This window comes from Ciona robusta, chromosome 6 (genome assembly GCF_009617815.1).
Source record: "Ciona robusta chromosome 6, ASM961781v2".
Lineage (NCBI taxonomy): Eukaryota > Metazoa > Chordata > Ascidiacea > Phlebobranchia > Cionidae > Ciona > Ciona robusta.
In genome coordinates this window covers 1453943-1477388 of record NC_143240.1, presented here as the reverse complement: position 1 = coordinate 1477388, position 23446 = coordinate 1453943, and the positions used below count along the sequence as shown (strand labels likewise).

General features: G+C 33.6%; 6 protein-coding genes across 9 annotated transcripts; 1 reads left to right on the top strand and 5 right to left on the bottom strand.

Annotated features, from left to right (window-relative positions):
• Positions 1 to 1458: 1458 nt before the first annotated feature.
• LOC149734757 (uncharacterized) lies at positions 1459 to 3455 on the bottom strand. The gene has a single exon (XM_089879988.1). It carries the CDS (start codon positions 2501 to 2503, stop codon positions 1592 to 1594), a length of 912 nt encoding a protein of 303 aa, XP_089736114.1. The 5' UTR covers positions 2504 to 3455; the 3' UTR covers positions 1459 to 1591.
• A 153-nt stretch (positions 3456 to 3608) lies between these two features.
• On the bottom strand, positions 3609 to 6768 carry LOC149734756 (nicotinate-nucleotide pyrophosphorylase [carboxylating]-like). Its single transcript, XM_089879978.1, has 4 exons — positions 5934 to 6768; positions 5473 to 5636; positions 4899 to 5030; positions 3609 to 4186 (listed from the first exon to the last, which is right to left on the bottom strand). Exons 1-4 carry the CDS (start codon positions 6667 to 6669, stop codon positions 4001 to 4003), a joined length of 1218 nt encoding a protein of 405 aa, XP_089736104.1. The 5' UTR covers positions 6670 to 6768; the 3' UTR covers positions 3609 to 4000.
• Positions 6748 to 9717, bottom strand: LOC149734755 (haloacid dehalogenase-like hydrolase domain-containing protein 3). 2 transcript variants are annotated; one of them, XM_089879993.1, is made up of 3 exons: positions 9485 to 9717; positions 8539 to 8845; positions 6748 to 7974 (listed from the first exon to the last, which is right to left on the bottom strand). In XM_089879993.1, exons 1-3 carry the CDS (start codon positions 9485 to 9487, stop codon positions 7793 to 7795), a joined length of 492 nt encoding a protein of 163 aa, XP_089736119.1. In that variant the 5' UTR covers positions 9488 to 9717; the 3' UTR covers positions 6748 to 7792. The 2 variants fall into 2 exon arrangements, with proteins under 2 accessions (XP_089736119.1, XP_089736118.1); XM_089879992.1 differs by lacking the exon at positions 9485 to 9717 and having other exon boundaries at positions 8539 to 9478.
• A 236-nt stretch (positions 9718 to 9953) lies between these two features.
• On the bottom strand, positions 9954 to 16166 carry LOC149734754 (uncharacterized). Of its 3 annotated transcripts, XM_089879971.1 has the most exons (15): positions 15884 to 16166; positions 15408 to 15518; positions 15060 to 15101; positions 14713 to 14792; positions 14262 to 14369; positions 13768 to 13866; positions 13603 to 13695; positions 12919 to 13317; positions 12813 to 12863; positions 12479 to 12651; positions 12157 to 12227; positions 11608 to 11754; positions 10972 to 11115; positions 10523 to 10630; positions 9954 to 10159 (listed from the first exon to the last, which is right to left on the bottom strand). In XM_089879971.1, exons 3-15 carry the CDS (start codon positions 15099 to 15101, stop codon positions 10058 to 10060), a joined length of 1617 nt encoding a protein of 538 aa, XP_089736097.1. In that variant the 5' UTR covers positions 15408 to 15518; positions 15884 to 16166; the 3' UTR covers positions 9954 to 10057. The 3 variants fall into 3 exon arrangements, with proteins under 3 accessions (XP_089736097.1, XP_089736095.1, XP_089736096.1); XM_089879969.1 differs by lacking the exon at positions 15408 to 15518; XM_089879970.1 differs by lacking the exon at positions 15408 to 15518 and having other exon boundaries at positions 12919 to 13314.
• A 1486-nt stretch (positions 16167 to 17652) lies between these two features.
• LOC149734753 (selenoprotein W-like) lies at positions 17653 to 18475 on the top strand. Its single transcript, XM_089880199.1, has one exon. The coding sequence runs from the start codon at positions 17732 to 17734 to the stop codon at positions 17996 to 17998; it is 267 nt and encodes an 88-aa protein (XP_089736325.1). The 5' UTR covers positions 17653 to 17731; the 3' UTR covers positions 17999 to 18475.
• A 985-nt stretch (positions 18476 to 19460) lies between these two features.
• Positions 19461 to 23436, bottom strand: LOC149734752 (uncharacterized). The gene is made up of 4 exons (XM_089880198.1): positions 21836 to 23436; positions 21517 to 21574; positions 21425 to 21462; positions 19461 to 21053 (listed from the first exon to the last, which is right to left on the bottom strand). The coding sequence occupies exons 1-4, from the start codon at positions 21892 to 21894 to the stop codon at positions 20852 to 20854; spliced, it is 357 nt and encodes a 118-aa protein (XP_089736324.1). The 5' UTR covers positions 21895 to 23436; the 3' UTR covers positions 19461 to 20851.
• Positions 23437 to 23446: the final 10 nt, after the last annotated feature.

The following is a 23446-nucleotide window of genomic DNA, read 5'->3' as shown; positions in this document are numbered from 1 at the left end:
TAAATATACCATTCACAAATAGACACTGGTACAAGTTATAATAGAAAACTGTATGAATAAATAAATGAGTATAACTTTTTCTTTATGGTGTGACAATAACAGCGGCTATAACACAGGTATTCTGTTTCACACACCCTGTGTCAGTTACCACATGTGCAAATATTAAACAAATCAAAACACATAGAGAGAAGGTTCTGGGGTTGCAGCATGGCCAGGCAACCCTTTGGTTTTTCCCCTTTGGCATACTTCTAGAATCACGTTTTTATTTATCTTACTCCCTTTCTTTACATTTATAATATGACAAATCTAATGTATCATTTACTAGTCACTAACTGTATATATTGGCAATTGCGGTTTGTATTTGTCTTCAGCACAAAATTTATTTTCTTTAAATTCAGTAGGTTTTTAATACAACTTTATACAGCCGTTGACACAATGACACGGAGACGTATTTGATTATTTTACTCACACATAAAAAAATGTGTCCATGTTAAAGACATTTAAAAGCAAAGTCTGCAATTGTTTGAAGCCAGTGTTTTTTTATTGGTTATCTAAACTGTCAGCCATACATTTAAAAATCGAACAAACAATAATTACTCACAAAGCTACACACGCTGTAACGTATGAAACATGCCATTCGTGTTATAACGACTGTTGTTGGTCGTCACGCAGGATACAGAATTCACATTCAAATATTCAGTGCTTAGGATTTTATACAAACATACTGGCTGTCTGTGACAAATAGTTTCCAATTAAATTGTCCGCAAATTTCTAAATTGTAAACACACAACTCAAAACCAATCGGTCAAAAATTGCCGTTTGGTAACTCCCTGACTTGATAAATAGTGCTGAGTGTGCATAGATATCTTAACAGTAATAAGATGCGCTTGTAAATGAGTAATTTATGTTGCCATAGCATCTAGTTTTGCCAATGTAACTAGATTAACTTGCTGATTGTTTTGATCGTTGCGATTTCTAGTTTGTTTAACATACTTGGCTCTGCGCTAAACGTCGACTAAGTATTCACGAATTAGACGGTAATAAAAGACCCAAATTATCTAAAAACTAAAACTATTGTGGGTACTTCCGCGTCATTTCTTTTTGTAATTTCCAATATATGCTACATTACGTCATATAAGGACAGCACAGTTTTCTACCGGGCTTCACCAGTTGGTATCCTAAAGCTTTATAGTTTTCTTGTAGGAAGAAAATAAATAAACAATAGATCACGCGAGGCTTTCCGCAGTTAAAATGAGTTTATTGTTTAACCAATACACTCGTACACAAACTATAGCACGTGTGACCCCACAACAATTGATTGAAAAAAAATAAAAAGAGGAAATATATATGTATAAACATACCCGACAGATTTATGCTTAAAGGCGCCTAATGTGACCATGCTAAAATGCTTGCCGTTCTTTAATTTTGTTATGCGTCTTTTTAAATGTTAGACACAAATCCGCTTAACGGGAAGTTTTTTATTAAAAAAGTAAAGAAATAAGCACTAAAATGTACATGAACCATTGGCCGTTTAAAAAACAAAGTCTCTTTCTTGTATAAATGTTTAACTTGGTAGCAAAATTTGGCATAACTAGTTATGTGTCTCTTCATGCTGTTTTCTGTTTTTTAGGAACCTGAAGCTTTTCATGCAAATATTGCATTGATACGGCTTCTCTCCAGTGTGTACTCTATAGTGGTACCTTAATTTCGTACTTGTAGAAAACGATTTTTGACATATTTCGCATTGTTTTGGCTTCTCTTCAGTGTGGGTCCTTTGGTGATTTGTTAAGGTACTATTTGTAAAAAACGATTTATCACAAATATTACATTGGAATGGCTTCTCTTCAGTGTGGGTTCTTTGGTGATTTTTTAAGGTACTATTTGTAGAAAACGATTTATCACAAATATTACATTGGAATGGCTTCTCACCAGTGTGAGTTCTTAGGTGTTCCTTTAAGCTACTATTTGCAGTAAAACATTTATCACAAATGTAACATTGGAATGGCATATCTCCTGTATGAGTGCGTTGGTGATTTTTCAGACCAGCCTCTTGTAAATATGCTTTGTCACATTCACCACACTTAAATGGTTTTATACTGGTATATTCAGTACAATGTGCTTTTAATTCTTGATCTCTATAATGAATAGACAGGTGTCGGTTAAGGTACCAATTGCGCTTAAAGTGCTTGTCACATATATCACATTTGTACGGCTTCTCTCCTGCGTGTTCTTTTTCATGTCTTTTCAAGGCTTGAATTCTACGAAATGAGACTTTACATACTCTGCACCTAAATTGATTTTCTTCTGTATGAACAAGCTTATGGCTTTTTAAAAGTCCACGACTGTGAAAATCTTTATCACAAACTTCGCACGTAAAAGGTCTCTCTCCAGTATGTGTTCTCAAATGAACAACAAGCACGGAATGACTAGGATACTCCTTGTCACAATATTTGCAGCAAAAGTCTTTTTGTTTAGTTTTCTTTGCACATTTTATTGACTCCATTTTAGAATAATTTTCGGAAGTTATATTACATTTCTTTACAGTACCCTGGGAGTCCTGTGGGGTATGCTATATAGTTGTTTAAAAAAAGGTTGAAATTGGTTAATAAGCCCTCCAAACAAATGGACATAAATCATTGGCTAATTGGAAAACAATAGTCATGTGAAGTCGTGAGAATGCGGTTATATAATAATTCTTTAAACGTACTTTGTTTACTACCAACTGGAAAAAGAAAATAGAATATAAAGTGTCCCATTTCCCCCCATACATAGCCTACACAAGAAAAGGGCGGTGTCACAAAACACAATTCGCCAGTTTACGTGTCTAAAGGAACGATAAGAAAAATGCGACAGGGCTAACGAATAAACATGGTAACTGTACAAGCAACTAATACTATTAGATATTAACGCCTCAATAAGTTTGATATAAATTAAACTTAAATCTACCGCTTCCGCACGTTAATCGCTACACGTTTGTCTGCGAACTTAGGACCTGCTACCCCACCCAACACCTTAATAAACTATGTTATACCAACGTATACTTAGTAACTAGGTCACTGACAGGCTTGACTAGATGTTCTAAACGTCGGTAAAACTCTTAAGGTAAACCGAAAATAAACTCGTATTGCGGTTAAAGTATAGTATGGTGGGGAAAGATGGGACACTTTTTATTCTATTTTCTTGTCGCATTTGTTAGAAAACAAAGAAAATTCGAAGAACTATAAAACCGTATTCTCACGACTCCCATAAAACGTTGTTAATTGTTAAAAACACGATCAGAATATTTAGATACTATGTGCTGAAGGTGTCCCATCTCCCGTCCACCCCACTATAACCCCCTTACAAAATGAAAAATACGATTAAGAGACAACCAAACATATTTGCTAGAATTTAGATTCCACAGTTTGTTTTACAGACCAAAGATCCTACTTTAGCAGAAGCTGTATAATCTATCACGCAGTTGCTTTACAGTTCGGACCCTGCCTGTTGTAGGCCAGTCGTGCTTGTAATATAATACGGTTAAGTAATAGCACTGTTTCCGTTTTACGTGCCAGCAAGGAAACGACTGCCCTATTAAACCAGATCCCCAGAGTTTCAAACTTTCAAAGTACCGACCAGAAAAAATATTTATTTAAAAATAAACGGAAAATTGGTTTAAAGTATTAACATACTCCTACACATAAGATTTTAATGTTAGTTTGATAATTTTTCCGAAAAAAATTGGACACCACCTCTTACTATTTTGTGTGAAGAGAGAAACAAAAATTATTTCTTATTACATTATAACAACAAAAACTCACTGAAACATGATTTAACTTATTGAACGAGAAATATAAAATTTTAACATACAGTGAAGGCAACAGTTGGCAAAAGTCGAAATAATTGAGTGTGTGTTTTGTTTTACCAACTACACCAAAAAAAACGAGCAAATTAAATCTAAAATTTGCGCTTAACAGTAAAGCTGTTTTATTCCCCACAAAATTTAGTTTTTTTTATATTTTTATTCTTTGACTATTTTTAGTGAATAATCCACCACAGAGTAACCTTGGACAAGTTTGGAGGAAGAAATGACATCCACGTGTGGCCCACAGTAAGATGCAAGGTTATCCTCCGTGATACCACCACTGGCTTCAATAATTACATTAGGAAACATTTCTTTTAAGGCGGCTGCAGCAATATGTAGCTCCTGTAAAAACGTGCAACTTTATATAAAAGTAAGATAAGTAACGTACATGGTAACTCGAAAGCTGGTATGGGGTGTATGAAACAAAACACCTGTGTTGTAACCACTGTCGTTTTTCAACCACGCAAGGATAAAGTAAGTTAAATTTATTTCAATATGTAGCTCCTGTAAAGACGTGTGACTTTTATATAAAAGTAAGATATTTATAAGTAACATACGTGGTAAATCGTAAGCTGGCATGAGGTGTATAAAACAGTACACCCGTGTTATAACCACTGTCGTTTTACAGCTACTTGAGGATAAAGTAAGTTACATTCATAAGATTCATTCATGCAGTTATGCTAAAAATTAAAGACATATCACTCCCAAAGGTGTATGCTTAAAACTCGTAAGCCCAAAGCGGGCATGAGTTGAACGAAATAGAACACCTATGTTATAAAGTAGGTCCACCAAGCAAGGATAAATAAGTTAACGTTATTTATAATAGTATTGTATAGCAGGGTGGGGGAAGATGGGACACCATTTCATTCTATTTTACCGACCTATTTGATAGTACACAAATAAATTCCAAAGAATTATAAATCTGTATCCTTTTGACTTGCATAGGCAGTTGTTAATTGTTTAAAACGCGATCAGGATATACGCGATCAGTTAGCAGTTACCATGTATGTTACTTTGTGGAAGATAAAAGCCAGCAAATTTCAAGCATACTTACTTCGCTGGTGAAATTATCAAACATAATGATCTCTGCGCCAGATTCCACGGCTTCTATAGCTTCTTCCAAGCTCTGACATTCAACCTCAACTTTGACACTGAAGCCAGCAGCAAACTTCACACGTTCTACTGCCTATTGGTGTTGAAAACATTGGTAATATTACATCACAAAAATTCACAAAATTATGAATGGTGGGTCAATTTTATAACATAGGTGTTCTGTTTCATTCACCTCATGCTCGCTTACGAGTTTTAAGCATACGATACAGCTTTGGGAATGATTATAATTTACTTTATATTTGCTTGGCCGGAAAACGACAGTTGTTATAACAAGGGTGTTCTGTTTCATACACCTCGTTCTGGGTTACAAGTTACCAAGTATGTTACTTTGTGGGGGAATATTTTTAGGAGTATTTTTTATTTTTATGTATGGCCGAAAATTTGGACAACCCATTAGTGACCACTGGGTTGGAGCAATTGCCGTTAAGTGTCTTGCCCAAGGACACATACGCCCACAATAGTAGCAATGCATCTTAAACCTGAGCACTCATACCTAAACCTACAGTGATACTTACACTTGATACATTACCAGAAGAGCTTATATGGTTATCCTTAAGCATTACCATTGAAGACAAATTATATCTATGTGTATCAGCCCCTGCTACAACCAGTGCATATTTCTCCGCTAAACGAAAGCCAGGCGTTGTTTTTCTGGTCCCAGCTATTCTACCATTCCATTCTGTAGGAATAAATTATGAATTAATGTATGTATGTAATGTAATATACTTTATCGTAATATCGTCGCATGGCAGGAAAATGACTGTTGTTATACCACAGATGCTCTGTTTCATACACCTTTTGCCTGTTTACGAGTTACCATGTATATAACTAAATACATGATAGTTTTTTTCACGCCTGATAATTTGTACCACCATTAGTGACCACTGGTTTAAAGCAATTGCAGTTTTCTTGCACAAGAACACATGCACCCACAATGGTAGCTGCAGTGAGCCTTGAACCCATAAAAACTACTCACCTAGAGATCTTGTTTTCTCTATAAAACTTTGCGCTAACGTTGAGATGCCACTGCATCTTGCCATGCAGTTTAACGCCACCCTTTCACCAATTAAAATGCTCCGTGCTTCTCCTCTAATAAGAGCTATAGTCTTAGGAAGCGAGGCCGCATCAATCTTCATTCCTTCGGAGACCAACCAGTCTACTTCACATCCAACTTCTTGGAAGACAGCATCGAAAAACGGGACTCCCGATACGATCCCGGGAGATTTTATTAACAGTTCAGCGCGATTGTATTTTTCACCAACTGCAAGCGCAGCATAGTCAAAGCTAGGGCAATCTTCTTCCAGCCAAGATTTTATAAGGCTGGCTACTTTTGCTTGGGGCAGTATGTATGAGTGTTCTGATGAGTATGAAGGATAGTTTGGAAAAGACACAAGATCTCCATTTGGTTCGGTTTTGTGGATTTCGAGAGTGATTTGGTTTTGAGAAGTCAGCTTTCGGGCACTGGACCGCAGACCATGGCTGTGTGGTAAGATTTTATTGTCATCTGTTTGGTCATCATTCATTTGTGCGCATAGTTTTTTATGATAAACGCGCTGACTGTGCCGATATACATCATCAGCACCCCCATAGGACACTTTAAAGTCTTTGTTGCAAATTGTGCAGAAAGCAAACAGCTTCCCTAAAGAGCTAGGTCTCACCCAGAAGTACTTATCCTCATAATATGACTTGTATACAGCTTTTGGTTTGGGCATTTTTTTTTTGGTTTAGCATGAAAATAATGGACTTACCAATAACAATTTGTGTATACAAAACAAAATTTACCCCTATACCTATAATGGAAAAATAATTTATATTATATATTATATGTATATATACAAATTAGAAGAAAATTAACACTTTTAGGCAGAAATTAATGGATACACCTAGTAACTCTAGAACTTTATTTGAACTATGCAATAAAACAAAATAATACAAAATGCTTAACAAAATTAGCACAGTATATATATATATATATATTAGAGTGGAGGTGGGGGAAGATGGGACACCTCCTTATTCTATTTTCTCATCCCATTTGGTAGTAACCAAGGAACATTCAAAGAATTATAGAACCGTATCCTCACGACTTCCATTGACCGTTGTTAATTGTTTCAAAATCGATCAAGATATTTGGATATTATGTGCTAAAGGTGTCCCATTTTCCCCCACCCCACTACATACAGAATTCTGGCTGCATTCTTAGACCAACGAATTTTTATAATGGCAGCAAAAAATACAGAAAATTAAATAGCAATTAAACAAAAAATCAGGGAAATTCTATATGGGTGAGAACCTACATCACATTGCCCATAGAAATTTTATAGAACATGCACAATGAATTTTTTTTAAAACATTCTAAAGATTTGACTTATAAGAATGATACAGTATGAATGTTTTTATACCTAAACGTAAATTTTACAAAATAGGTAGACTAGTAAAAATCATGAAACTATAGCAATATTTTCTTTATAATAGTAGTAATATTGCAACTTGAAAAAAAATACAATAAAAAAGATCAAAATTGCAACATTTAACAGTGAAAGCACAGATACATATTATCATTTTACTAGACATAGCACACAAAACTGGATAATTTATTAACTTAGCTAAAAAAAAATTAATAATTATTAATTGACACTGTAATAATAAGCATTTAACTGACTAGGCTATAGCACAGACAAAAAATTTAAAAATTGATAATTTTCCTATGCAATATGCTTTAAAACTTCTTTTAAATCTGAGATACAATGATTTGGGTGTACAATGTTACGCTGTAGACCTAAAGGGTCAATTAGTAATGCTTTGCACCCAGAACTTAAAGCACCGCAGTAATCTTTTTCATAAAGCACCGCAGTAATCTTTTTCATAACTATCTCCAACATGTAGCATTTCAGATGGTTTAAGCTTTTTGGTTCGGACGTTACCTGCCTTTTTAATTGCTGCATGGAATATCCTGGGATCTGGTTTCTCAAAGGTAAAATTATGGGAAGAGATTATGAAATCAAAATGCATAGGAATCCCTGCAATATAATAGAATGCATTTTATGTATCACATTTTTTTGTTTTATATATGTAAGCCCATATTGTATTTCCCATTAATTGAAACAATTGCAGTTAAGTGACAAGTGCCTATTGTACATATGCCCACAATGATAGATGTATTCTAAATAAAATTAATACAGATACTGCACCAAGCAGTGTTTACTGATTAATTTAAGTTAAAAACCTTTTACTAACATTTATGTTGCTAAGAAGTTTTAATGCAAAGTACTGCAGAATTAAAACAGCACATACGTATAAACATAAAAAAACTATTCTGTTGCCTCATTAAATTTTTCGTCCTATGGTAAAGACTTTATCAATACAATTTTGGATTTATACAAAAAAAACTAACTGAAAATGGGTTGACTTTAAGACATGTGTTTTGATGTATATGATAGAACACTTATGATGTATGAAACCTTGTAAAAAAGAGAATCTACATAATATGCTTACAATAATTTGAGATGCAATACTGCATTTTGAGCTGTTTTTATACGAAGTAAAAATCTCTAATTTAAAAGGGAGCCGAATTTGCTATTTACCTGAAGACTTTAAAACATGTTCTATTCTTTCATCATTGTTAGAAATGACACCAACAGTCAAATCAAGCTCATTCTTTAATCTGTTAACTTCATTTAGAACTTCTATGGCAGAATCTCGTGGCTCCCACATAAAATTCCAATATATATCATCAACTGCTTTTCTCAAAGAAATAGCTTCATTTTCTGAGGTATTGGATAGCGCCCACAGCTTAGCACCACTGTTGCATTGTATTGGCAGGACAGAATTTTTGCATAGGCCTTTTGCACTGGAGTTTAGGACAGCTTCAAGAAATACCGAACTCCACCACTGTTTAGAAGAAAGGCCGTCATTTTGGCCGAACATTGGGCTTAATTTTAGGTGGCTTTTGTACGATTTTTCGAAAGATTTTTGCATCTTACAAGGGTCATATTTTTTGTCGAAGTTTTTTTGCAAAACTAAAGCATATTGTTGCCCTACAGTGTGTTTTACCCAAAGTAATGTACCAGTGACATCAAATGTTAGAAGTCGAATAGGCTTCATTTAGAAAGAGGTTTATTTCACATTTAGGAAATAGTAAAAAGCACAACGAACTAGAGAATGCAATAACGCCCAGAAGTGCTGCAACAAAAAGCAATGACATTTATGTATGTGTAATTTAAATGCTTTTAAAATTTAAACTCTTCTAAATAAGCTATATATGATATACCAGGGCTTTCTAAAATGTTTTTGCACCCTCTTTTTTAATCACGTAGTTGCAAAAACTTTCTACATTTACCAAACACTTATAATACGAGTTTTTTCTATTTACTTGCTATAAAAACACAAACTGAAACAATATCTGCCCATTTTTCCAGCGAAATCGTTTAATAAACGCACATATACACAAACTAGAATGATAAACCTTAACTAATCTGCAGCGAAATATTCATAAATTTACGTCAAAAAGAAACCAAACATATTATTTACCATTACATGTTTTTACAGAGAATTTTAAAATCCCCGCAAAAATCCCTTTTGGATTCCCGATTTTCCGTATCTTAAAATTGTCGATCCGCTTGCGATTTTATGATTTTTTTCCGAGATCCGCCACTCCCGTGACCATCATAGACGTAATATATTTCACTTTTCTATATTAATTACTCCCTTCTTACTTTAAAAATACTTTTTTATTAAACTATTAGATTTCATGTGAAAACAATAGTATAAACCACCATTTTTAAATACACGAGTAGACTGTTGTTACTAAACATTCTCAATCTATTGATTTTTCTAACAAATTGAACACCTATTTGCACACCATGTCATTTGCTTTCTAAGCTAAGAACCAACACGGTAATATATTTAAAATTTGAAGCATTTTATCTTTGTTATGTCAGCTGTCCTTCCCGCTCCTTGATTGTTTTACATGATTTTACTCCTTTAAAAAGGTCATAACTTAAAAAAAGAACACGATTTTTTACAAATTTCGAGCGAGCGTGACATATTTACATCATCAGATTACAGTTTAATTAATAATATGCAAAATATTCATAAATGTCTTCATGTGGCAGGTGGGGGCTGTGCTGTATTGTCTGCAGCTTGTTGGGCTGCTACTGCATTTGGGTTCACATATGCAGAAGAAAAACCTAATCCTACACCCCTCTGCAAAAAAAACATTAAATTGACTGGTAAAGTATAGAATAGTGGTAAATATGTATAGTAGGGTGGTGTAAGATCATGTTTTGACGGTCATTTCTTGTCCCATTTAAGGGTAAACAAAGAATTTTTACAGAATTATATAACCCTACGACTCTAAAACAGCGTTGTTTATTGTTCAAAACACAATTAGGAAATATAGATTTTTAGTGGAAATATAGATTTTTTACTATTTTACCTATACTTTTTGTATTATTAGATACAGAAAGTGTAAATGATAGTTAAAAAGTGGCTTTATAAAACTGTACAAGCTAAACACATACTCACATACAAAAATAGGCAAAAAAACAGTACTACAACACACAATACCTGAGTGTGTGTAGTTATCCTTGCTTGTTGATACTGCATGTCTAGATTTGACATTAGCTCTTGCTGTTTCTTCATGACGCCATCAGCATCAACCTCTGTCCCAACACCCTGCAACAAAACATAACATTTTATTCTAATGTCAATAAAAAATTGGGGGTATACATAGGTACTGTTAAAAACCAATTTAGGTACTGTTAAAAACTAATTTTTTTGATGGCCTATTCGTTATAGTAGGGTGGGGTAACATCGGAACTTATCGCTCATGTTTTCATTATAAAAGTTAACTGTGTTATATATAGTACGATGTGAACATGTTTTTACTCCTTTTATTTTCTTTTTATGTCCAATTTGGTAGTAAAGAAAGAATATCTATAATATACCTAAAAAAGACATTTAAATGCTACTAAATAACATACACAATTCAATTTTATTCACATTACAAAACTTACCTTTGCGTTAGATTTTATGCCCATTAATTTTGCGAACTTTTCATCAGTTTTGTTGTCACCTAACGTCATTTTACTCCAGACAGACCCAGAGCTGGAACTAGTACTTGTAGTAGCAGTTGTAGTAGCTTGCGATGTGGTGTTATCCTACATTTAAAAAAATTTTTTTTATTAGTTCTTGTAATTTTTGGGGGCTAAAAGTTTTTGTTTAATATATTGGCAAAAAAAGGAAGCATAGGCACCAAACTTTTTAAATTTTAGGGGAGGCAGGGATAGTTAGACGCAAATTTTAATGAGGCTTAACCTATTTGTTGCAATCTTTACTAAATGCAGTGTGGAGATTTCAAGGCAGGCCTGGATGCCCTGCGACCAAACAATGTTTTGGCATCTGTGCATTTCAGCACATTATGTATTTTATACCTGAGTTTGCCCTATACACAGAAGTACTCTAAATCACATAACCAGCACTGTGGAAAAGTGGTTAGCACAGCTGCCTCTAAATCAGAGGTAATGGGTTTATCGCTGCTACCATTGTTGGCGTAAGTGTCCTTGGGTAAGACACTTAACAGCAATTGCTCCAACCCAGTGGTCACTAATTTCCAATTACAAAATGTGTATGAATATTAAAAGGCTAATAACCTCTGCTTTTGACCAGAGCTTCTTTCTCTTTGCTTCTTGTGTTGCATACGATAATGGATTGATGACATTTGGATTATAATACGATGGTATTGTAATACCAGTTGCTTTTTCAGCTTGTGCTTTCAACGCCAGCATTTGTGGAGACGGCTGAAAAGATTAAAACATAATCATAGACTAGTGTGTCTAAATATACAGTATTATGATATTTTATAGTTTAGTTTACAGGTAAAAATCTGCAAGAATAAGCAAAAAATGCGTAAAATGATATAATGGGTAAAACAATGATAATAAAAATAACTTTTATTTGTTTTAACGAATACGGTAGTGAAGATTTAGAAATATTTTAAACGAAAAGATAAGATATAGCAACAAAACATTAGTTGTTAGGACTTACAGTTAAAAACATATTTACATTTAGTGGGAAGAAAGCAGGGTAAAGCGTTAATTAATGTGCTATGTCATAATGTATGTCGCATGTCAATGAAATATCACTTTAGAATATACATCAACCAAATGTGAGTGGCATTACAATTCTTAATACAATATTACCTGAACAGCAACTGATCCAGGATCTTTCGGACTTGTTGTCATGATAGCTTGAGCAGCTTTTTCAATAGCAGCTGTAATTAAAAACAGAAAATTTAAACACATTTGTTTTAAATGTGTTTAAAAGGCAGTTCAAATACAGGTTGCAAATTTTAAAAGTTTTTTTAGGTAAATTTTAAAGCTTTTAAGAAATACAAATTTTACAAGCTTTTTTAGGTAAATTTTAGGTTCTTACAAAATACAGGTTTTATAATTTATTTAGGTAATTGTTGAAGCATGTATACCAGTATATAGGACTTGTAATTTTTCACACTATAACACTTACCTCTTAATTCTGTATCTTTGAGTCCGACAAGGCCAGTTTCTGATCTCTTTTTTGCTTCCTCTTCTTGTTTGATCCTTGTGAGCTCTTTCGCTCTTTCCAACCTCCGAGCTAATCTCTCTTGAGAGTCCATCGCTTTATCGAATCCAAATCTGTACGGCGAGCTTGACGAGGACCTATTATGACATCATTATTAAAAAAAGTTTTAATTTTTTTTTTTAAACAATTGTTTTTTCTGTTTTAATTTAAATTGTAACACACAAAAAACTGGAATAGTTTATATAAAATTACCTAAATTTAGTAAATATTTATTTAAATGATCACAAATTATAATCACCTTGATCTTCGTGAACGTGATCTTCTTCTTCTCCTATCACGTGATCGTGATCTAATGATGAAATTTTAATTAAACTTATAGGAGTAAATTATAATGATATTTTTACCTTGGTCGCCTATCACGTGATCGTGATCTACGCCTTCTGCTTCTATCACGTGATCGTGATCTTCTTCTTTCTCGTGAGCGTGAACGCCTTCTGTCACGTGATCGAGAATTTCTTCTATCACGTGACCGTGATCGTCTCTTTCCATCTCTAGACCGTCTGCGGTCACGTGAACGTGATCTTCTTTCATGTGATACATTCCTGCGATCTCGTGATTTATGCGTTCTATCACGTGATCGTGAGCGCTTCTTCTTGTCACGTGACCGTGACCTCCTGTCTCGTGACCGTGACCTCCTGTCTCGTGATCGTGATCTGCGTTTGCTTCGTGATCGTGATTTTTCTTTCACGATTTTTGTTTCAGCAAGTTTTAGAAGTCTTGACTCAGTTGCAGTTGGTGGTCTACTGATAAAAAAATGTAAAACTTAGTTAATCTTTTAACACACACTCAATTATGACTAATATATTTTTTAGGGTGATGTCTTCGACTTAAAATGTCATGGTATTTTTGGACTTACACCAATCAGAAGCAGCCTAATAAAAAAAAATTCACGGAAATAACATTTTAGTAGTATTTAACTATTTTTTGGGCACAAAATAAGAATCATGCATGAAAAATAAACTAAACAATAATTTGCTGCATTTATTAGGGTATGCCATAGTACCTATATAGAATAAAATATTACTTACTGCATTTTAGAGTCATTATCTTTTGAATCAGAATTTTCTGCATCAGAATTCCTTTTTTTATCTTTCTCCAACCTTTCTGCTTCTGGAGAGGACCTGTAAAAAATTTACTAAAATAAAAAATATTTTTGCCAAATTTTTTTTGAATTTTTCATGATTTTTTTTTACCTTTCTTTCGTTCTACGTGAAGCACTTCTATCGCTGCTAACACTTCGTTCACGTGATTTGCGAGATTTTTTCGACTTAGTATGTTTTCTTTTTGGAGAACTAAAACAGGGTAATAGTTCTAAAATAGTAAGGATCTGGTGCTACGAAAACATATCAGACAAAAAAGTCCAACAAATTGTATAAAAAATGAGATATTTATATTTTAAAAGATAAATACTTTGCATAAATGGCATTGTCAGTCTCATATTCAAATAGAAATCTAGTTTTAATACAAATGTTATTTTATTAATTTGGGTGTGTAACTATATGTGTTACAGAAAAGCACTAATTCCATTATATTCGAAATAAGTGAAGTCCATTACTTACTAAGCCAATAAAACTTCAAAAAAACGTGCTCCTACTTTTTTACGAAAGACACACATCTTTATGGCCTATAGTAAGCTATCTCTAAAACTTAATATTTACAATTGATATTAATTTTTTTTTTCATTTACCGAGATTTTCGTTTCCGATATTTTTTTTTCTTCTTCTTACGTTCCTCTTCACTCTCTGAAGAAGATGATGAAGAAGAAGAAGAGCTTCGATCAACTGATGTGCTTCTCCTGTGGATTACATTTAGACATATATGTATATACATATAGAATGGCGCAGCCAGAAAAAAATAAGGGGGGGGGGCTAATCAAAAAATTGTTAACAAATTTTTTTTTTTAATTTTTTTTCGGGGGGTTTAAAAGGGCTGGGTCAGGACCCCCAAAACCACCCCCTGGCTGCGCCACTGTACTACAGTACATATATAGTATATACACTTGCACATCAACTATATAGTATTTACACTGTAACAAAATATGATACTTGAAACCAAGAGTGTAAATTCATTATTATAAAATAAAACTGAAACTTTAAGCTCTGAATACGTAAAAAAATGTAATTTGTAAGGTTTCTTACTTTCTTAAGTTTTCTCGTTTAATTTTCTTCACTGCAGCTGCTTCAGCAGTCTCTTTTTTCCCGTCTTCACTTGTGGAGCTCTGTGAAAAAACACAAATAATTTGTATATATATATATAAGTTCTTTGATTACAAAATGTGACAATATGAAAAAGTTATGGTTTTTTATTAACAGATAACACATCCTAATACAAAAATGGTTGATTTCACCCTGATTTAATGACAAACATATAACTTAACAAAATTCTGTCTTGTTTAGTATATAAATATCAAACACTGTTCTCCACATTATTACAGTAGCATATTTATAAGTGAAGTAGATTTATATATAGTGTCTAAATGCAGTACCTCTTCAGCAATTTGATTGCCATTAGAAACCCCATCTTTCATCTAAGAGATACATGAAATAAAAAACACAAATAAAATGTTAGCGCTAATAATACAATAAATGTTTAACCTTAAATTCAAGAAATAAAACATAAATACTACAAAAAAAATGAAAACTATAAAATTTGAATTGTTTTTCAAATTAATTAAAAATTTGTTGGTGATTTAGTAAAAAAATGGGGAAAAACGTTTAGGAAGTTTAAAAGTGAGATACATTTATAAAAAAAAACAGTGGCTATTTTATGCCTTAATAAAAACCCTGTTTTTATCTTCAACCATAAAGCAGTGGTGGATTGTAGCACTGCTTACGTGGACAAAGAAACACGCCGCTCAGATTGCGTGTGTGGAGACACCGAGTGGCGAGAAGTCCGAGCCGAGCTTGCCGTACGAAATCGCGGCGTGCAGTGATGACATCAAAAGCTGAGTTTTTTAATTTTTTCACACAAAATCAGTTACCAATGTGGAAATTTCAGATGTTTTACAAAAAGATATTGTTTTCACATATTAGAAACAGTCATATATTCGTGCTTTTTATTACAAATATACGTTACCTTTTTACACACAACGTTTAATCCAACAAAACATGTTTTTCACACAAAAATAGACATAAAATCCTGGTTTTTATTAAAAATATACATTACCTTTTTTACCAGCAACTTTTATGCCACCGTAACAATATAATGTTCATAAATAAATGCACAATACAATTTTAAGTTAAAACAGTAAGCATACTGAAATAACGCGATAAAAATACACAAACAAACAATATTTAACAAAAAACCTACCCTTTCTTGGATAGCAGTTGCATTTTCTTCACTTTCCGACATTTTCTTCCACCAAGTACGAATGTCTTCGGTTGATTCTATACAACAATATACAGTTCTTAATGGATTGGTCACTTACACTTTTAGAATGCGCCACTCGTTGACAAAACGGTTAAAAAAGATAACTTAGTTCTGCACGTTTTTGGTGAGCTGTTGTAAGAATTTGAAGGGATAAAATAAGTAAATAACCGATTCGTTTTACCATAGGAATTTTTAACAATACAAAACTTTACAGTTTTCATTTTCCATTTACAAAAGAGGAAATGACGTCGAAAAACAGTGTTACCAGATTAGAAGAAATTCAATCGAAATTTTTTTTTCCGCGCGGGGTCAAATATCAAAACTGAATGCACTTTTTGTTGCGACTGTCATAAACAAAAACTCCGTTTTTAGTTATAATTTATTTGTATAATTTAAATATACTAATATGTTGTAACGCGTATGTTTAAACAAAGATATTAAAACCAGAGTCCGTATATAAACATTAAAACTATCTCTTTGGGTTATTGGGTACTACGTTTTTACTACGTTTTCACGTACGCTGCGAAAGTAAAATTCTGTAAAGATGAATATATATAATATACAAGTAAATAGGCAGTTTTAAATTGCTATTTAAAAGAAACCAAAGCAAAACCGAACGCTGCAGTAGCTATAAATTGGCATTACCATGTGCGTTTCCAAATTATCTAGAGTTTGTATTGTAATGATACTGCTATATGAATGTTCTTGATAAAATCATGTTAATTTTGTTAATGCCAAGATCAAACTGTTAGATCGCTTAAATGCGACACCGGAAGGAATTAATAACGATTTCCGTTCACAGTAATTATGTTCTTGCAAGCGCTGTGAGAACGGCGTTTTGTTGCAAGTTTTTATGCGATTGGCTAAATCACAACAAACGAAAAACTAAAATAATAGCTATTAAGTATATTCAGTTTAGCTTTAGAATAACGCAAAAACTGAAGGGTTAAGAATACAGATTTAGCCATAGTGAAGTACCACTTATATTCTATTCGAAACGGCATTGTATTAGTTTAGTTACACGTAGCTATATGTGCATGAAGTGCCCTTTGAGTGCGATAAACGACGCTTCAATGCCGGGGTATTTACTAACAGTACTGACTCACAGTGTTACCAATTTAAAATGCAACAAACGCCACATATCTGTAGCGCTCTGTGTACATAAAACTTTCTACAATGTTGGAAACACTGAGGTGGCATTTTAGTCACACATGTTTAGCTGTGTTGCTATATAAGCGGTTAGATCGATCCTACTGTAGTCGTTGTGTTGAAAGGGCCTTTTGCAATTATGTAGCTCAAAATAGGCAGAAATAAATTTTGTTGCTGTATCAGAAATATAATGTAAAGTATAAAAGTGTGGGGTAAGATGGGACATATTTTCATTTTCTTTTTTTGTCAAATTTGCTAGTAAACAATATTATTTACAGAATTATATAACCGTGATCTATGACCAGTTTAAGAGTGTTGTTAATTGTTGAAAACCCGATCAGGAAATATAAGATTTAATGTGGTAATCTTACTAGAAAATAATTAAACACAATGACTTGTTTGTCTGTTAAGTGCAGTGTAGCGACCACACTTTTAAATGTAAATATGTTTTTAACTGTAAGCCAGTTTTAACAACTGTTGTTTTGTCGATATATCTTTTGGTTGAAAATATTTCTGAATCTTTGCTACCATAAACGAAGAGACAAATATAAATATTAAAAATATTATCAAAATGCAAAATCTTCTGTTTTTTTCAGTACTAAGTGACTCCTATATCATATATTCAACCAAAATATTACAATGCCCAACAAAGTGAAAATACATGTAGTTTATTGTGGTGGATGAGGGTATCGCCCACGCTACGAACGACTAAAAGATGATTTATCCAAAGACTATGACCAAAATGAAGTTGAATTTTCTTCCGAAGGCACCCCAGAAGTAACAGGCTACTTGGAAGTCTTGGTTAACGGAACACTGGTTCATTCTAAGAAAAACGGAGATGGCTATATCGATTCGGAAGCAAAACTCAAGAAAATTTGTAACGCCATTGATAAATGTTTACAGTAAATAAATTATATATTAATAGCCCTTAATTAAAAAGTGGAAAATTCATCTTGGACTAATTCCTTATTTTATTACAAAATTTGATCATTTTAAAATGTACACAGTTGATTTTGGCTATAATTGTTTATTTTTTTTACAAAATTTGGTCATTTATTTCATAATAAAATTTTAATGATGTTAACCTTTATGAAAATTGTGAGACTCCATTTCATATCACATGAGCACTATATGACGAGACTAGTTTAAACTGTTTCAGTGACTAAGCTTTGATGATTTGTACTTATGTGTATGAATATGATAGTCCACTTGTCCTACTGTTTAAAAAACCTCCTTTTTGTCAATAATATTCAGTTTCTGTAACTTTTTTTCGTATCTATGCTTTACAAATGTTGTGGTTTTGGTAACTTATGACGTATTAGATCTAAATGGTGACATGATTTAATATTGAGCACTCTACCATACATAACATACTTTGCTGTTTTTGTTGTTTTGTTACAGAATGGTGCTGTGGGTTTTGAGTTTTCCTAAAACGGATAAAAAAATGTGTGCTAGCAGTTTGAAGGTTTTAAAATCAACTATTAATTCCAAAAACACTAGTATGTAAATATGTGTGCTGTCAATTTGAAGTAAAAAAAATTATACTTTTTTTCAGAAATGGTCTTAAAATGAAATAATAGATTCCAAAAAATGAAATATAGATTCCAAAAAATGAAATATAGATTCCAAACAATGAAATATAGATTCCAAAAACTAGTATGGTACATGCCCTAAAACTGTAAATGTTTGTTTTTTTTCTAAAGGCTAAAGATATTTTTATTACAAATACTGTATATCATACTACTTCCAAGTTTGCACCTCTTTATTAAATGTTGCTTCACTATTGCTAATTATACCTATTACTTGAATGTTTTTTCCAGCAACGGAATTTGTATTGTCCACAATAAAGAGAAAACGTGATGTGTAAAACAACATGTGTTTTTAATGAGAATAAACAAGGTCTTATACAACATTTGGGAGAGGTTCTGGATTGTTGTTTTAGGGCAGGACATTAAAATGCTAAATTTAGTTTTCATACACCAGATATAAATTTCTGGTTATAACATGGGTTTATCCAACTCATGCTTGTTCGGGTGAAGTTCTACTGTGAAGCATGCCGTAAGACCTGGGATTTAGGGCAGAATGACCCATAACCCCAACATTGTATATGCACTTAAACTCTATATGGGTAAGGTCCTACAGTGAGGCATACCAAGGAACCTACGATTTAGTCCTTCAGTACCCCACCACACAAACAAGTTTTATTTGGAAGAAGTACAAATTCAAACCGTGTGATTTCTTGTGACGCAGCCAGTGCACCTCTACTGCCAACGCGCGAACCAAAAATCGACCTACTTGCGTTTAAACTTTGTTTCCCAAAATGATGCGTTTAAACTTTGTTTCCCAAAATGATAATATCAAAATGAACTTCAGTTTAGTTTAATTTATTTACATATGCAGTACATCACAAAAAGTTTCATTGCAATAATTCCACTTTTGAGCTGCCTTCTGAAAAGTAAAAAGATATTAAAATAAAACCTTTGGAATTTGTGTGGCTGGCGTTGGTGAAAAGCCACTACGGCACGACAAGCCCCCAGCCAATGGTAGTGGGTTTCTACTTAGGTGAGAAACCCTTGCGGGATGTTACTGTCCACGCAGGTTAAAGATACCCCGCCTAGACAAAAACCCTTGCGGGAAGTTACTGTCCACGTAGGTTAAAGAAACCCTAGACAAAAAATAATACATTAAATACACACAATAATAGGCCTAAAACATGGTAAAAGACAAAAAGGAATACAACAGCCTGCACACAATGCAAACACAACAGCGCAATCATACAAAAATGGGACAAGCAAAAACGTATTAGACGCGAAAATAACCATTGAAATATCTACAAAGAAAGGAATCATCTGCAGTGTACACCATATTGAATTTCCAGCCATAAGGAGTCGAAGCCAATAACGGCTCCGTATGTCTCAATCAAAAGTTAAGTCGCAATGTTGGTACTGCGATACTCTCGTTATATTTTCGCGCAATATAATATCGTTCGACTGTTAAGCAACACAATGACCGTTACAAAACTGCATCAGGCTGTTACGAACCGCATTGATAGTATCCTAAATGTGTTGCGTAGCATCACTGTACTATAGCAGTGACCCAAATTTCTTGCGTAGCATTACCGGCGGCGACGTCCACGCAACAACCTGATCGTTTTGAAACTCAATCAAAACAGCGACATAACCGCACCGAACGCAGGGCACATTGTAAAGCGTAATTGTAACATGGCCAGCGTTACAATTAGGCTTTTTAATATAGCTAAAAAACACATTAAAATTAACATTGAATGAAATGGATTTGAGCGTATATAGTAGGGTGGGGTTAGCATGGACACATTTTCATTCAATCTTCTCATTTCATTTGGTATTTTCTTGTCCCATTTGGGAGTAAACAAGAACATTCAAAGAATTATTAAACCATTTATGCTCACAGCTCCCATAGACTGCTGTTAATTTAAAAACACGGTCTGTATATTTGGATACTAAAAACACGGTCTGTATATTTGGATACTATGTGCTTAAGGTGTCCCATCTCCCCCACCCTTGTATACATTATAAAACGCGCAGATACTCCTTAGAGTATTTGTGTACCAACATTTCGCCCCCAAAAAGTGATTGAAACAATACAGAATCGCTAAAAGATTCGACTTTTGTAGCAGAAAGACCCAATAGAGTGTACAACAACAAAATCTGATCCAGCAAGTTTGCCATAGTTTCAATGCATTTATTTCAGTGAGATGCAAAATGCACTATAGTGGTGACTTTAAAATAGTTGGCCACTATAAGGTCTAGGAAAAATGGCTGGCAACACTGTAAGAGCGTAACAGCCAAGAATAGACCTGGCAACACTATAAGAGTGCATACCATGTAACACCCATTCATACACACAATACACAACTATGTAGACAATACTCAAAACCTCAAAACCGGTATCCTTTATCGGCGTCTTCATCTTTATTCTCCATCTGCAAATAAATGATATTATATTTACTTTTTTATACAGTGTACATATGGTCTGTTACTTTTCCAACGATGCATAAATTTTGAATTAAAGACTTAAAGACTTTAAGACTTTAGAGTAAAATACAAAGTTTCGAGTTTCATTTATGGCATAATAATTGCTGTACAATGAGGTAAGATGGATAATGTTAGGAAATAATATGCCACATTTTCTAATCGTGTTTTGAAGAATTCCCAATCTTCCTTTAGAGTCGTGAGGATACGGTTATATAATTCAGTAACTATTTTTTTATCACCAAATGAGACGATAAAAGATAATAAAAACATCTATATCCCAATTTTTTAAACAAAATAAAAAAATTATACATTATTATACCTTGCGCTTCTCTTTTGCAGCTTTGTCTCTTGACTTTTCTGCAAGTTTAATCGCTATAGATGTTACAGTTAACATTATTACATCATAATTACCTTCATTCCGGTATAGCAGTGTACGGTCGCTGGACTCTGTGACGTCACACACCATGTTCTAAAAATATCGAGCGTTTTAAACACTTATGTCAAAAATAAATATAGTGGTGTGGGGGAAGATGGGACACTTTTAGCACATAATATCCAAACACCCTGACCATTTTTTAAACAAATAATAACGGTCTGTTAGAGTCGTGAGGATAAGGTTTTATATTTCTTTGAATGTTTTTTTGTTTCCTACCATGCGGGACGAGAAAATAGTATGAAAAGGTGTCCCATCTTCTCCCATCCTACTATATATTGACGAAAAAAAACTTACGAAGTGGGTTCTTCTGTTGCGCCCTCACCACTTCGTGACGTCACATCTTTTGACGTCATCTATTAAAAACAGGTGTACGTAACAACGCCAATTATGATTTAACTTACCGTGATGACGATGTATTTGATTTTCTTGCCTCACGCGTCATAAGCGCAAATAATTGGGTCAGGGAAGATGGGACACCTTTTTATTCTCTCGTCCCACGTGGTAATAAACAAATAACATTCCAAGAATAATAAAACCGTATCCTAACGACTCGGATAGACCGTTGTTAATTGTTTAAAACACGATCCGGATATTTAGGTAGTATGTTGTGTTAAAGGTGTCTCATCTTACCCCACAGTACTATATAATGTAAAGGTATTTATAATAGATATAAATAATAATGGAATGAATAAAAATAGACATCTTTAGTAGATATAAATTATAATGTAAAGACAAATTAAAATAAATATAAATACGGTGCTTTGCGCGAACTCAAAAACGCGCGCATGGGGCCCCATGAAAAACGTTGCGAAGCGCAAGCGTAAATGAAACCGCATTGTAACGTCGCAAGCGTGTGTAAACGAGCGATGACGTAACTAGCGATGACGTAACTAAGTATGACGTAAGCGAATGCGAAGTTGTTATGACACGATGTTATTCTAACATAACGCGACGACGAAATGACGGAGCGATTTTGACGTAACCAACGTAGAAATTGTGTAAACCGATGTAGCGTCGCGTGTGACGTATACGTAAGTGACGTAATAAACGTTATTTCTGATAATAATCAGCTAAGATAAATAAATTTTAAAATAAGACTAAAAAGAGAACTGTAAATTAATAATAGGGTACATTGTAATACAAATATAATAATAGTAATAATTATAAATTTACTGTACCATATCAAGTAGTAATGCTTAAGTACTAGAAATACAAAGCTAGATTTCATTTAAGATGAGTAATACTTAACTTAAAGCTTGAGATTAAATCCAAAAGTAATGCTGAACTACCTTCATCTAAGCTGGCTCGTGGTGTAATGGCAGCGCTTAGTTGCATCGTGTTTTAAAAGCCTTATCAACAAAAAGCGGGGCGTAGGCAATCAACGGTGATTAGGCGCTGGAATTTCGCGTGTTTCCAGTTACTTTTTACTGCTAATGCATTTCCTATGTGTCAAAAGCTTATTAGCGATGTCCGGTAACACTTTTTGAGTTAACGCCGATTACTACTAAACCAGTGCGTTTTTTTAAGTCTGCTGAAACTGACGTCTTGGTCTAGAAAGGGTTTCTAATTCGGTAATTCGTACTATTAAACTTAAATCATAAACAACGTTTAGAAATATACCTTATGCTAAAAAGTCTGCACATAGTATCAAATAAATATTCTTTGTTTACTACCAAATAAAAAAACATGTCCCATCTTACCCCCACCGAGAAGTATCTCTAATCATGTGTAGCTGTCGCCAGGAAAACGTTTTTAAAAAACATATAATTTTGTTTATTACCAAATGAAACGATGAAGAGAATGAAAATATTTCTGTTTTAGTGACTTTAACTGTACTTGTGAGTTTGAAAATGTTTATAACACTTGCTTAAAACGGTATTATGAATGAATGAATAAATGTAACTT

Coding starts and splice junctions, on each gene's coding strand:
- LOC149734757 (XM_089879988.1), bottom strand. CDS start 2,503: ATGGAGTCAATAAAATGTGCAAAGAAAACTAAACAAAAAGACTTTTGC.
- LOC149734756 (XM_089879978.1), bottom strand. CDS start 6,669: ATGCCCAAACCAAAAGCTGTATACAAGTCATATTATGAGGATAAGTAC. Junction 5,031..5,472: donor CTTCTGGTAATGTATCAAGT/GTAAGTATCACT, acceptor CAACACCAATAG/GCAGTAGAACGTGTGAAGTT. Junction 4,187..4,898: donor TTGATAATTTCACCAGCGAA/GTAAGTATGCTT, acceptor ACGTTTTTACAG/GAGCTACATATTGCTGCAGC.
- LOC149734755 (XM_089879992.1), bottom strand. CDS start 9,058: ATGAAGCCTATTCGACTTCTAACATTTGATGTCACTGGTACATTACTT. Junction 7,975..8,538: donor ACATGTTTTAAAGTCTTCAG/GTAAATAGCAAA, acceptor ATTATATTGCAG/GGATTCCTATGCATTTTGAT.
- LOC149734754 (XM_089879969.1), bottom strand. CDS start 15,925: ATGTCGGAAAGTGAAGAAAATGCAACTGCTATCCAAGAAAGG. Junction 15,102..15,883: donor CAACTGCTATCCAAGAAAGG/GTAGGTTTTTTG, acceptor TGTATCTCTTAG/ATGAAAGATGGGGTTTCTAA. Junction 11,755..12,156: donor CTGGATCAGTTGCTGTTCAG/GTAATATTGTAT, acceptor TAATCTTTTCAG/CCGTCTCCACAAATGCTGGC.
- LOC149734752 (XM_089880198.1), bottom strand. CDS start 21,894: ATGACGTCAAAAGATGTGACGTCACGAAGTGGTGAGGGCGCAACAGAA. Junction 21,463..21,516: donor ACTGCTATACCGGAATGAAG/GTAATTATGATG, acceptor TTAAACTTGCAG/AAAAGTCAAGAGACAAAGCT. Junction 21,054..21,424: donor CTGCAAAAGAGAAGCGCAAG/GTATAATAATGT, acceptor ATTTATTTGCAG/ATGGAGAATAAAGATGAAGA.